Source organism: Tamandua tetradactyla, chromosome 10 (assembly GCF_023851605.1).
Source record: "Tamandua tetradactyla isolate mTamTet1 chromosome 10, mTamTet1.pri, whole genome shotgun sequence".
Classification (NCBI taxonomy): domain Eukaryota; kingdom Metazoa; phylum Chordata; class Mammalia; order Pilosa; family Myrmecophagidae; genus Tamandua; species Tamandua tetradactyla.
The window spans coordinates 68,526,934-68,538,999 of NC_135336.1; the positions used below are offsets into that span (position 1 = coordinate 68,526,934).

A 12,066-nucleotide genomic window follows, 5' to 3' on the forward strand; every position below is an offset into this window, starting at 1 on the left:
AAATGCATATAAATCATTTTGATAAATGTATGTTAATTTGTAATTGAGGTGGTATTTAGCATTTTACCAGAAAATGTATTTGTCTTCTTAAATTTTAATCACCTCACCTGTATCCATAAATAACTATTGTAACAATCTGTCTAAAATAATGCATGGCAAAGACTGCAAATATAGTGAAACAGCCGTAGAATTTTGAAATCAGAATTTGTAGTCTCATATACTCAACCTCTACTATAAAACATGAAGCAAGTTAGTCCTACTGAGCTTCAATTTCCTCATCTACAAAATTGGGCTACAAATTACTTATTCCTCAGTTCTGTGAAAGTATTAATTTGAACAATCAATTTAGAAGTATACAAGGCTCAGACATCTTTTTTTTTCCTATAAAACTCCATCATTGGACTTTATATCTTTCAGTGTCAGGACTAAAGATCTAGAAAGTTTGTGAAATGTGCAGATATTATACAAAGTGAGAAAGTCAGGTAATACGCCCAATGAGATAATCAGAATTAAACATATCTTGACAAACTGGAATGATGGGCCAGCTCTAACAAGCTTAAAATTAATGGAGAAAGTTAAAAGTCTGGTACTCATACTTAGGATTAAAAAAATTAGCTGTAGACAGATACACCCGGCTTAAGAGGAGTACATCTGAGTGTGTGTCAGAGAGGTGGAGGACCGGCAGGCTTTATAGTTTGAAGTCAATTAAAACACCTACCTGAGCCAACTGAGTGAAGTAGTTGCCAAAATAACAAATGCAGTCTTAGCTGGAATAACAGAATTATGTCTGGATCAAGTCATCTCTTCCATTTACTCGAAACTGGTCAGCTCATGAATGGAGTAATATATTCTATTCTGAGTGCTACATTTTTAGGTGAATTTTTAAGACTTTTAAGAAGCCTAGAGGAAAACAATGAGGATAGTTGGTGGAGCTGCTGGGAGGCTGAAAATCATATCAGGAAAAGGCATTCAAGAACCTGGGCATGTTTAGCCCAGAAAAGTTAGAGTAGGCATGACGTCTTTTTCTTAAAAATATAAAGGATTCATTTGGATGAGGTATGTTTTTCCTAACTCGGAGCAACAGGACAGGACAATGAGTAGAAATAACATTACAGCTTTCATTGTCCGATTCTTGTACTGTCTTTGAGACTGGATCTCAGCTGAGGGTCAGACTAAAATTGGCCCTAACAAGAATCTGGGGGAAGAATCTGGAAAAAATCCAACTGGAAAGTATAGAATGCAGAAGCAGTAAAGGAAAGATTTCTTCAGGTGGGTGGAAGGTAATCAAGAAGGACTAGTTGGAAATAAATTGATAAGGGATCAGTCAGAATTTATGAAGTTTTTTCTGAAACATGGTTGCAAAAGTCTCTCCAAATAGAGATTCCAATGAGTGATCTTTTGTCAAAGGGAAAGGTGCAAAGATATGAGAGGCAGGTTTCAAGGACAGGGGTCAGGTCAGCCTATCTCAGTTGGAGTTTTAGCCTTGCCACAGAGGGATGAAGATATGCTGTCCCAAAGAAAAGATTTGATAATGCGAGGAAGATGAAATGAGCAGCTGACAATTGGGGAAAGGGGTATCATTGCAGGGATGGTGTCAGCCATTGCTGCAGTTACTAATATTCTTACTTCACGCCTCTCGTACATGCAGTGATGTCACGCGATCACTGAACATCACTGAACAGTGATGACACGCGATGTGCTGAACATGGACAGTGTAGATAATGAGACCCAAGTTAGCATTCATAATGACCTAATACCTGAACAGTCTCTCCTCGAAGATGTGTACACAGAGTTCCAATATTGGAAAAGGTTTGCAATAGGGCAATATCTGAGGTTACTTCCAAGTCTAAATTTAAATGTTAGAAAAGCTCTTTTACATCATAATACATTGCTTATGGTAGGAGGAGGTGAACAAAAAGAAGAGAAGGATCAACTCATAAACTCATTTACATTATTAGACATCACTTTCCATTTTATCTCCAATGTGAAACTATCTTAAGGAATGTTCTAGACTGATATTGCTGAAGTGATTATACTAGGCAAGGGAATCTTGCAATTTTCATGAAAGGATTGATTGGCAGGTTTATATCAAATTATAGAAATTAGGGATTGAGATGCATATCATGGCAGTAACATTTTAAATGGTTATTACTGAATTCAAAGGAACTTCCTGAAAGGTAGAAGATTCTTCGAGGATGAAAGTTTACATATGAGAGAAAATGTTTACAGGCAGATAAAAATGAATGTATTTTCCATGCAATAATTCACTGTAATTCCACCAGTGTTTATTAAGCATAGTCTACATGTATGAACTGTGCTTGATATTGTGGGTTTACAAAGATAAATACAGAATCCCTGCCTTCAGGTAAAGCACTTTATGTAATTGTCACAGCAGTCCTGAGAAGTGGCTGCCCTTGATATTGCCATTTGAAATATCAGAAAAGAGACAAGAGCGATTACAAAGTCTTCCTAATGTCACATGGCTGTTAAGTTGCCGAGTTGGGATACAAACTCAAGTCTATCTTATCCTAATAACTTCATTCATAACCTAGAGATAGATGACAGCCAAAACCACAGGCACAACTGAGACAACTAGGGAAAAAAATCATGCCTAATACACAAAGTAAATGAAAGATGACAATCAAGTGTTTTCCCTCTGTAGACTGTGATAGCAGGCCTTTCTAGAGCCAGGATTAGCCAAAAGTATTAGTAAGGTATGCTAAAATGTGACAAGCCAGAATGATCTAATTTTTATCACTTTGCTTATTTATAAGTTTAATGTACAGACTAGATATATATACAGCCACAAGTTTATCTAAAATATGCTATCTCTTCCATTTGCCTGCTTTTCTGGCACTGCATCAGAGATACTTACCAACTTCATTTGTAACATTCATGCTTTTCCTTTCTATCCAAGGTCCATTCTTAGAAGGTATTTGTTCATTCAGAAAAATAAACTCTTGTTTTTGTTGTTTATGAGATGGTGAATAATCTAGATTATATTTGCCAATATACGATACTCTAAGGAGAATTTGGGAAGCTAATCATTCTTTATTTTCTCTATCTCCTCACCTTGTCTTCTCTTTTACTATTTTAAACAACACAAAACACCTGTGTTTAGAACGTCTCTTTAGAATCTTGCAATTTTTGTTGAGAATGGCTTAAAATAAGTTTAACAACACCCCTCCTTATTGGGAGCAAAATTTAGTATAAATTAATGCTAGGAGCAATCTAATTCTTTTTGTGTTCTTGGTTTCCTTGACAGTTAAGAATTCTTTACTAAATCTTATTTAACCATGATGTACTAGGTAAACTAAAATACCACCAATTAAATAGACGTGAAGTGGCCTGCTCTCATGGATCTAATCAGATTTATTTTAATTCTGTTTTATTTTCTCGGTGACTTCTGTATTCTGCATTGTAGACACTGAGTTATGATATACCTTAGCTGGGAAGATATCCAGGTTCATCTTATGATATGCAAGGTGTATGAATTCTTTCTGATTTGTTTCTCACTTATTTTGTTTCCATTCTTTTCATTGCCCTTCTATGTTGGTTGCAATTTTTGAATCTTTTCTTTCTTACATAGTCAGGTTCAATACAGAAGGTTATAACAGATTCAGAGGGGATTGCCAGAGGCTCCTCATTCTCAGGAGGAAAGTAATGGGTACATGGTGGAAAGGGCCACTGTTGCTGACCATGTCACCCTCGTCTCCTGTTCTTTTTTGCTTTGTATATGGCCTCTGCTTGTTCCCTCCCAGTCTGCCTCTGCCTTTCCCACTTCCCTTCACCCTCCCTCCCTCCCCAGCCTCCTGATCCTAGTAAAAAGGTTATATTGTTCCTATAATCTGTGATGGCAGGTAGGCTTCCCAGCCCCAATCATCCAATGATTCTTCTCTTCTGAGAGTTGCTATGGGTGAAAGAATTTAAGCATGTTTCCTGCCAGTTCATAACAGTTTTGTAGGACTTGACATAGTCTTCTTGCATTGTTGCAGATGTTCCACCAACAAGTCAGGGGGTGGATCATAAGCAGGTCCAGAGAGAGCTGGGGAATGTGGTTCTGCACCTCCACAATCCTACCATCCTTTCCTCCTCATCCATCGAAGTACACTGGACCGTGAGTTGTTGTTACTGTTATAGGTGATAGAGTGACTTCTGTGAGATCATCATAAGAATGATTTATGTATATTTTATTTATAAATTTAACTGTGCATTGCCCACTTCTACACCAATGATAACTTGACTTTAAGATGTAAACATACTTTATTATGGTAACTGTAGACTGACATTAAACAGACAGATGTTTCAATTTGTATCAGTATACAACTTATTAACCCAATGCAGTAATGAACTTCATCAGTCTCGGAGAAAATAATCGCAAAGTGTTAACTGTGGAGGACATCTACCTTGTAGTGGGATCATGAGCACATGCAATATTATTAAATTAGATACCTTTCTAAATAATATTTAATAGGTTTTTAAAATCGGAAGGTGCTGGGTGGTTGCGATGGTGGCTCAGTGGCACCATCTTGCCTGCCATGCGGGAGACCTGGGTTCAATTCCCCGTGCCTGCCCATGTTATAAAAAAAAAAATCAGAATATTCTAAACCCCTTTTACTCCCTCATTCCCTTGACTCAGGCTTGTCCCTAGATAAACTCCCATGAATTCTGCTCAAAGCACAAAAACTAATATCTAATACTACATATTAAGCTGAAAAAGAGAGTATTGAAAAATATATACATTTACTATTTAATATTAACTGGATAAACATGGAGTGAAGCCAGACAGATACTTTCACATTCTGTCACATTTAATTTTCATCATTTTCCTACAAGCCAATAAAAAGGTATTCTGAATGATTGCATTTTTTTTTTTTTGGTGTCATTTTAATAGGTGGACCAACAGTCTCAGTATATTCAAGGATATAAAATTCTCTATCGGCCATCTGGGGCCAATCTTGGTGAATCAGAATGGTTAGTTTTTGAAGTGAGGACCCCAACCAAAAACAGTGTGGTTATCCCCGAACTCAAAAAGGGTGTCAACTATGAAATTAAGGCCCGTCCTTTTTTTAATGAATTTCAAGGAGCAGATAGTGAAATCAAGTTTGCCAAAACCTTGGAAGAAGGCAAGTATAATTGTCTGCTTTCTGTGCATTGCAGTATATATGTTAGGCTTTTATTAACTTAATTGAAAAAATGTAAATGCTAATGTCCACATTAATTATTAACTCCTGATTTTGAACATTATACTTTGCTAAGATAATTTATTTAATTATAACAACTACTCAAAACTCAAGTGTCTTAATAATGGCTTCTATAAAAAATGTGCACATGTAAAACTTATATCACTTATGCCCTACAGATCACTTAATGATATAAGTGATCTGTAGGGCATATTAAATTCTTTGGAACTAAAATTCACTTTTAAAGATGGAATTGTGTTCAGTTTTCTTGCCTTTGTATTCATCATCTTTCATTCATTTATTGAATTTTACTTTGATTAATTTATTTTGTAAATAAGGTAAATCATCTTGGTTTGCCTAGGATTTTCCCGGGTTTAGTACTGATAGTACCATTTGCCTCGAGACACCACAGTTCTGAGAAAATCAGGATGATTAGCCACTTATCAATGAAAAGTAAAAATTAATATTTACATAAAGGCAAAAGGTTACATGTCACAAGTGTACTCTTAAAATAAATAAACTTTTCCCTAAATTGTCTTTATCATTGTATTTAAATGAGAGGGTGTCTTTAATATCATGAATGATCAGCCTTCATCTTAATATTTTTTAATATTTGGGGGGAGATTATGGTGCTGAGTTACAGCAGGGCCAGAGAAATAAGAATTTTCCTGGGGTGTTTTGCAGAGAAAATCTACATAACTTTGGTTATGGGAAGTTCACAACGACAATAGTTTAGCTATATTGAGAAAAACTTAAGTGGTTTGGGATTATTCAGACTTGGATGAGGTACATCTTTAAAACATACACATTTTGATTTAAAATTCATATGGTTACTGTTTGACTAATATTAAGTACCTGCTTTCACTGTTCTTTAACGCACTTGTAATAATCTGCTTTCTAAAATAATTTAATAGCACCCAGTGCTCCACCCCAAAGTGTAACTGTATCAAAGAATGATGGAAATGGAACTGCAATTCTTGTTACTTGGCAACCACCTCCAGAAGGCACTCAAAATGGAATGGTCCAAGAGTATAAGGTAATATATGTATAATAATGCGCTGATGAAGGACACTGCTTCCACAAACAAAAAGAAAAAACGCTGGCTAAATTGTTTATGGATATTTGGCGCCACCTGGTGGCCCAAATAGTAACTTGTAAAATTATTAAAAACATACTTTTCTGTTTATGATCGTGGAAGATTATTTGCTGGAGAAGTAATTTTAAACAAGGTAATTTAAAAGGAAGAATCTATATAGTCACAAAATATAGAGGCATGTAATTTCACTTAAGTAGGAGATGTAAATGCAAATTTAAAAATCTTTATTTGACTTCAAAATAACTTGAATATATTTTACAGATTGGATTGCCCTATGAAATTGGCTATGTCTCATTCTATTAAATGTGGTTTGCTTTCTTTTTTACATCTTTGAAATTTGAGAACTTTGGGGTTAAGTAGGAAAAATTCTTTAGTGTGTTTGAAGATCAGTATTTTAGTCTAGAAATCTTGTTTTAGTCTTCAAATAAAATGTCATGTCTCAGGGATAATTAAATTACTATTTTCTAAGAAATCTTAAAGATGTGTAATAGATTTTCAAGGGTTTTAATTCAATTATTCTGAATAATTATTTTTACTGTAAAACCATTAGCTCTATTCAATGAGTATGTAGAGTTTTACATAGATAAATTTAGAGCAAATATTTTCAAGTGTGCCAAACTGCAGCAAAACTAAATTAAGAACATGAGATAGTCAAAAGAGTGTTTGTCTTTGTCCTGTTAATGAATTTGTATTACAGGAGATTCATTCATTTTGTGAATAAATGAAAATTAATAGATATGAATTGAAAACCTCTGATTTTAACTGCAAAACAGGTAGTATTTAGACGCTGCCTTAAAATTCTATAATGCCAGAGTATTTTCTGGTTACTTATTAATTATGATCATCAGTTAGATGATCTCCTTTATGCCAATATTTTAAAATGTACCTGTTGATTTGAGACTGATGTCAGAAAGGCAGACACATCTAGAGTGTAGGTTGGTGATTCTTAATTATAGGTTAGAATCAGAATTACTTTACCCAAATATTTATGCCTGGCTAGTACCCTTGGAAACCTTTATTCATTAGGTCTAAAATGGGATCTTGGCATGTTTACCTTGATAAATCTCTCCAAGTAATTCTGATGTGCACTCCCAGTTAGGATCTAAACAAAAGCCATGCTCCTTTGAGTGGCAAATAATTTGTACAGTATCCATTTATAGTGAGCTTAATTTTACGTAGAATTTTTAATATAAAATTGATTTTAAGAACAAATGGAACATAGCTTTATGAAATTCATGTACATTTTTAAAGGACTATAGTTGTAAAAACACATTGAAAATACTGCCAGATATGCTGTTGAATGTTTTCAGATATTTCAAATGATATTTTCTAATGCAATTGAATCATTAGAAAGGTAAACATTGCTACACTTTCAAGTGATTTCTCATGAGTTTCAAGATTATTTCAATACTTGCAGTGAGAGGATGCTATGGTTCAAGCCAGAAAAATAGGACCGCTATAGAAGAATCTTCAGGATTTAACATGAAATTAAATGTCTCAGCTCTCAAGCAAAATTGTGTAATGTAGGTATTTTCCCCTAAGAGTCAAAACTCATTTCTCTCCTGAAGAAATGTGAAAGGGTGGATTTCACTTAACTTCATGGTCAATTTAAAATAATAAAATGCCTTTCAGAACCTGATTGACTGGTACAAAATCAGTTTGTGGCTTCGCTTCCGCTGCGTAATGTAATTGGGGGAACAAAATCACAAAGGGGCCTTTAATTCCAGATGGTCAAATCCTGGTTTAGAGTCTGACCATTTGCTGGTGTTGGACACTGAAACTATATTACAATAATATGAACTTTCAAGGGAAGAATGAAAGGTATTGCCCAAGCGATCTAAGACACTGGTATTTTTAGAACTATTTTAAATCCCACTTTTCTATGATATTAGGCAATGGGCTACTTGATATGTTGCTTGAGGACATCATAAAACCATGGAGTCAGCTTATAACTGACTGCATGAATTATTTTCACTTGGAAACTGAGTCAGAACACTGTCATTGCAGCAGGTCCAAGTTCTTAAGCATCGCAAATAATTACTTTATAATTAAGTGATCCTTTCGTGAAATATAAAATAAGGATTATTTTATAGTTCGAATGTCTTAATTTCCCAAAAGTAGTTTCCTATCACCAAAGTTCATGAAGTATACAATAATGTTCTTATTAAAAGAATGTTTTTCTTTCAAGTCAAATTCGTGTTATTATGTTATCAAAGACTCAATGCCATTAAAATACAAAATCAGAGTGCTTAAATTAAATTAAATATGAAATCAACACATCGTATGCTGAATAAAATATCCTGGGACGATTGTTATTCCTTGTGGTCAGTTTTCATTTTAATAGCCACACGTATACAAAGGTACTATAGAATATTCAGAAGCTCTCCCTCTTTTAAGTCAATCACTTTGCAATTTTGATGTAAAAAATGAAATGCCAGTAATAGCGGCAAGGAATTTTTTGCCAGAAGACTGCGGAAGTAAGGTATTAGCCTCAGAGGTTCTTACTCATCTTTGTTTTGTGATGCCCGGCGTCTGATCATCCACTGTGCTTTCCTTACAGATTTGGTGTCTGGGCAATGAAACGCGGTACCACATCAACAAGACCGTGGACGGCGCCACCCTCTCCGTGGTGATTCCCTCCCTGGTTCCCGGGATCCGGTACAGCGTGGAGGTGGCGGCCAGCACTGGGGCGGGCCCCGGGGTGAAGAGCGAGCCCCAGTTCATCCAGCTAGGTGAGGGTGGATCACGACCTGCTGGACAGCTGTCGCTGTGTCCTCTGTCGTGCTGATCCTTTTCTGTATGTAGTCAAAGCACCATTCCAAGTTGAATAGGTTATGGAAGTACATGAGACCTACAACGTCGGAGGCAGTAGATATATATATGTTTTTGGTTTTTTTTTGAAAATCATAATGAACTTAAACTTACCCACACACGCATTTTAAATATTTCAAGCAAAAGACTATCAGCATTCAGTATCACTTAACCTATTCACTGGATTTCTTTTTCATGTATTCAACAAATCCTGCATATTGAGTACCCAGGATGCGTCAGTGAGCAAGATGATGCAAGCCTTGTCCTCATGGAACTTAAAATTATTTGGCATTTTTAAAAACCTTCATGACAAACTTTAGGTATTGGAGGTTTATAGCACTATGTGATTTATAGTTACATTTAATGTCTTTATAGTTGCAGTTCTTTTTACAATAAGAGATAGATTGAGATATCAAAGAGCATTTGAAATTTTTATATGCTAGTTATTTGGAAAGTTAAATTTGTGCTTAAAAAGTGGTTAGATGAATTAAAAAAAAAAAAAAACCTGACAAGAAAGCCTATATAAGCACAATTCATTATGGGTAATATTGCATGAACATAAAGCACAAATTTGTAAATGATTACTAGTGAACTCTAAAGCAAATAACAAAATACTACTGTAACTGAAAAGTGGATAAAAAGGATAAGATATGAAGACGTGACACTTAAATTGCGAATAATGCTGAGAATTTCATCTAGCAAATATGTAGTTAATTTTGTGTGTGTTCCAACGTTACTAATATTTTATGTCAGTTGGTAAATTGTGAAGATAACTCAGATGTATGAATCTTTAAACTTCATGAGTAAGAATATATTATTTTTGCATGTCAATCTTGATGCTACATCCTAGAAATGACTACAAAATAAAATTAAGAAACATTTGGCTTTGAATAAATTTTGTAGATGTGCATAAAGAACTTGACATTCATTTTGAAAACTGTTAATGAAGTCCATCGTTATAATTGATCCTTCTTGAAAATTTTGTGTAGCTTCACTGAAAAAGTCCATATAAAGTCCAATGATTGTAGGGTGGATCTTTCTTTCTTATAAATATTGAGGGTCTTTGGGTGACAAGATTTTCCCTTTTCAACTTGGGGCTTCTCAGGTTCACCTGTGCCAACAGAAGGGAGCAGAGGAAAACACAAGGAGGTTTTGCTGGTGCAGGTCTCAGAATGGTGTATGTCACTCCTGCCCAGAAACTCAGTCATGGGATTCCAAACAGGTGATAGGGACACTACGGAGTGAAGTCACTGGCTGGAGAACTACTTCTCAACAACTCTATAGAAGAGTCATGCTCAACTCTTTATTGGTAGCTTGTTTCTGCACCACAACCACAGGCCAGAAATATATTTTTAGATTATCTTTTTGTATTTAGCATATTTTTAACAATGACCATATACACTGTTTTTTTAAGCAAAAGCAGCTTCATGGTTTATTTCTGGTTTAAAAAAAGAAATATGTTTATTGCAAAAAAATCCAAGTGGTACAGGAAACTATAAAAAAAGGAATTGCTTGATGCATATGTTACAATAACATATAAATATGGGGTGAAACAGTATATCTTGGAGAAATTGTCGCTACTGGCATATTTGTCCACTTTTGTGAAATGTCGGCATTAATTAATTAGAATTGATATTTTAAGTGACATTTTGATGACCTTATAGATTGCTGATGTTGTTTACCTATTTTCATAGCATATGTCTTTTAGTCCTGATTTTTGGAAGATGAATTGGAAAAAGGACCATCCAAAATTTTATGCATTTAAGATTTCAATCATGGGATTTAAGGGTTTTCTTGAAATTATAAATGTGTTCCAGTTTTCCATATCTAAATATAGCCTCAGCTGCAGTGAGACAAAGACTGAGACATCGAGTAGCCGTATTAATTCATTGGTCACACCGCACTATTCTGTTAAGCCCATCTGGTCTTTCACATGGAAACTCTCTTGGCCGCTTCCATAAAATCTGAAGCTACCCAACTTAACCTTATGCAAATATCCATGAAATCTATAAACCTCACAGATACAAAGGGTGTATTAGGAATAAAAAGAATAGATCTGCTTGGTGAGTTTTCAGAAGATGAAGTGCTCTTATGGAGTATAGGGCTCTAGAAGATGAGATCACACTTTCAGTCAACAAACATTTGAAGATAGATGACTGCTCGTGAAAACATGTTATTTAATCTTGAGCCTTGTACAATGAAATCTGCAATTCTGTTCAAGAAATCCCAAATAGCATCGATACACATGCACACTGTCAGTAGCAATTTAACTATTTCTTATTGAAAGGGGTGCTGTTTTTTAAGGTACATTTAGCCATTGAATGAGTATTTTTCCTGCCAGTTGTCTTATTAGAAAATAATATCATTTCATAAGAAAAAATACTCTAAGAACGTTTCTCTTTTTAAGATATGTTGTTTATTTGTAATAAATTATACCAATTACTTTTCTGGAAAAACAGTATTTTTAGACTGGAAAAGATTTTCTATTTTAAAGCTAGCTGCATGAATAGAATATTTTTAGTCAGATGATTTAACAATTGTAGAAATGCACCAATCCCAATGGAAGGGGCAAGCACTTTCTTGTTTCATCAGATAATGTGATGAAAGAACATTAAAATTGCAGCACAAATAGGAATGCCACCCACTGGTCATTCTTAGGGCTGGCATCACACAGTGCCAACAAAGTAGGATATTGGTTTGATGATCGAGCAATGGCCTCCAGTCGTCTACAAAGACTTTGCAGAGACTGCTCTGTATAACTTGATGTAATGCTAAGCTTGAAAAATGAATGTCTTTGTGGGTTTGATGCATAACTATAAAATAAGTAAATTTTAATAGCTATACATTTCATCAATTTTTAATTCCTGAAACAACTAGCTAACAAAAAGCATCAACTTTTCTGACTATTTATAACATTTGATTGTTCTTTTACATATTTAATGTTCCTTTCTTATATGGATTGCTGGCCATGGTTAT

General features: G+C 34.8%; 1 protein-coding gene across 4 annotated transcripts in view; it reads left to right on the forward strand.

Annotated features, from left to right (window-relative positions):
• The window catches only part of ROBO1 (roundabout guidance receptor 1), a 456,386-nt gene that overhangs the window by 386,106 nt on the left and 58,214 nt on the right, over positions 1–12,066 (forward strand). For all 4 annotated transcript variants that reach the window (XM_077118707.1, XM_077118705.1, XM_077118706.1 and 1 more), the window contains exons 13-16: positions 3,996–4,117; positions 4,895–5,126; positions 6,098–6,219; positions 8,840–9,011. In XM_077118707.1, coding sequence (XP_076974822.1) covers positions 3,996–4,117; positions 4,895–5,126; positions 6,098–6,219; positions 8,840–9,011 — 648 coding nt within the window. The remainder of the gene's footprint in view (positions 1–3,995; positions 4,118–4,894; positions 5,127–6,097; positions 6,220–8,839; positions 9,012–12,066) is intronic.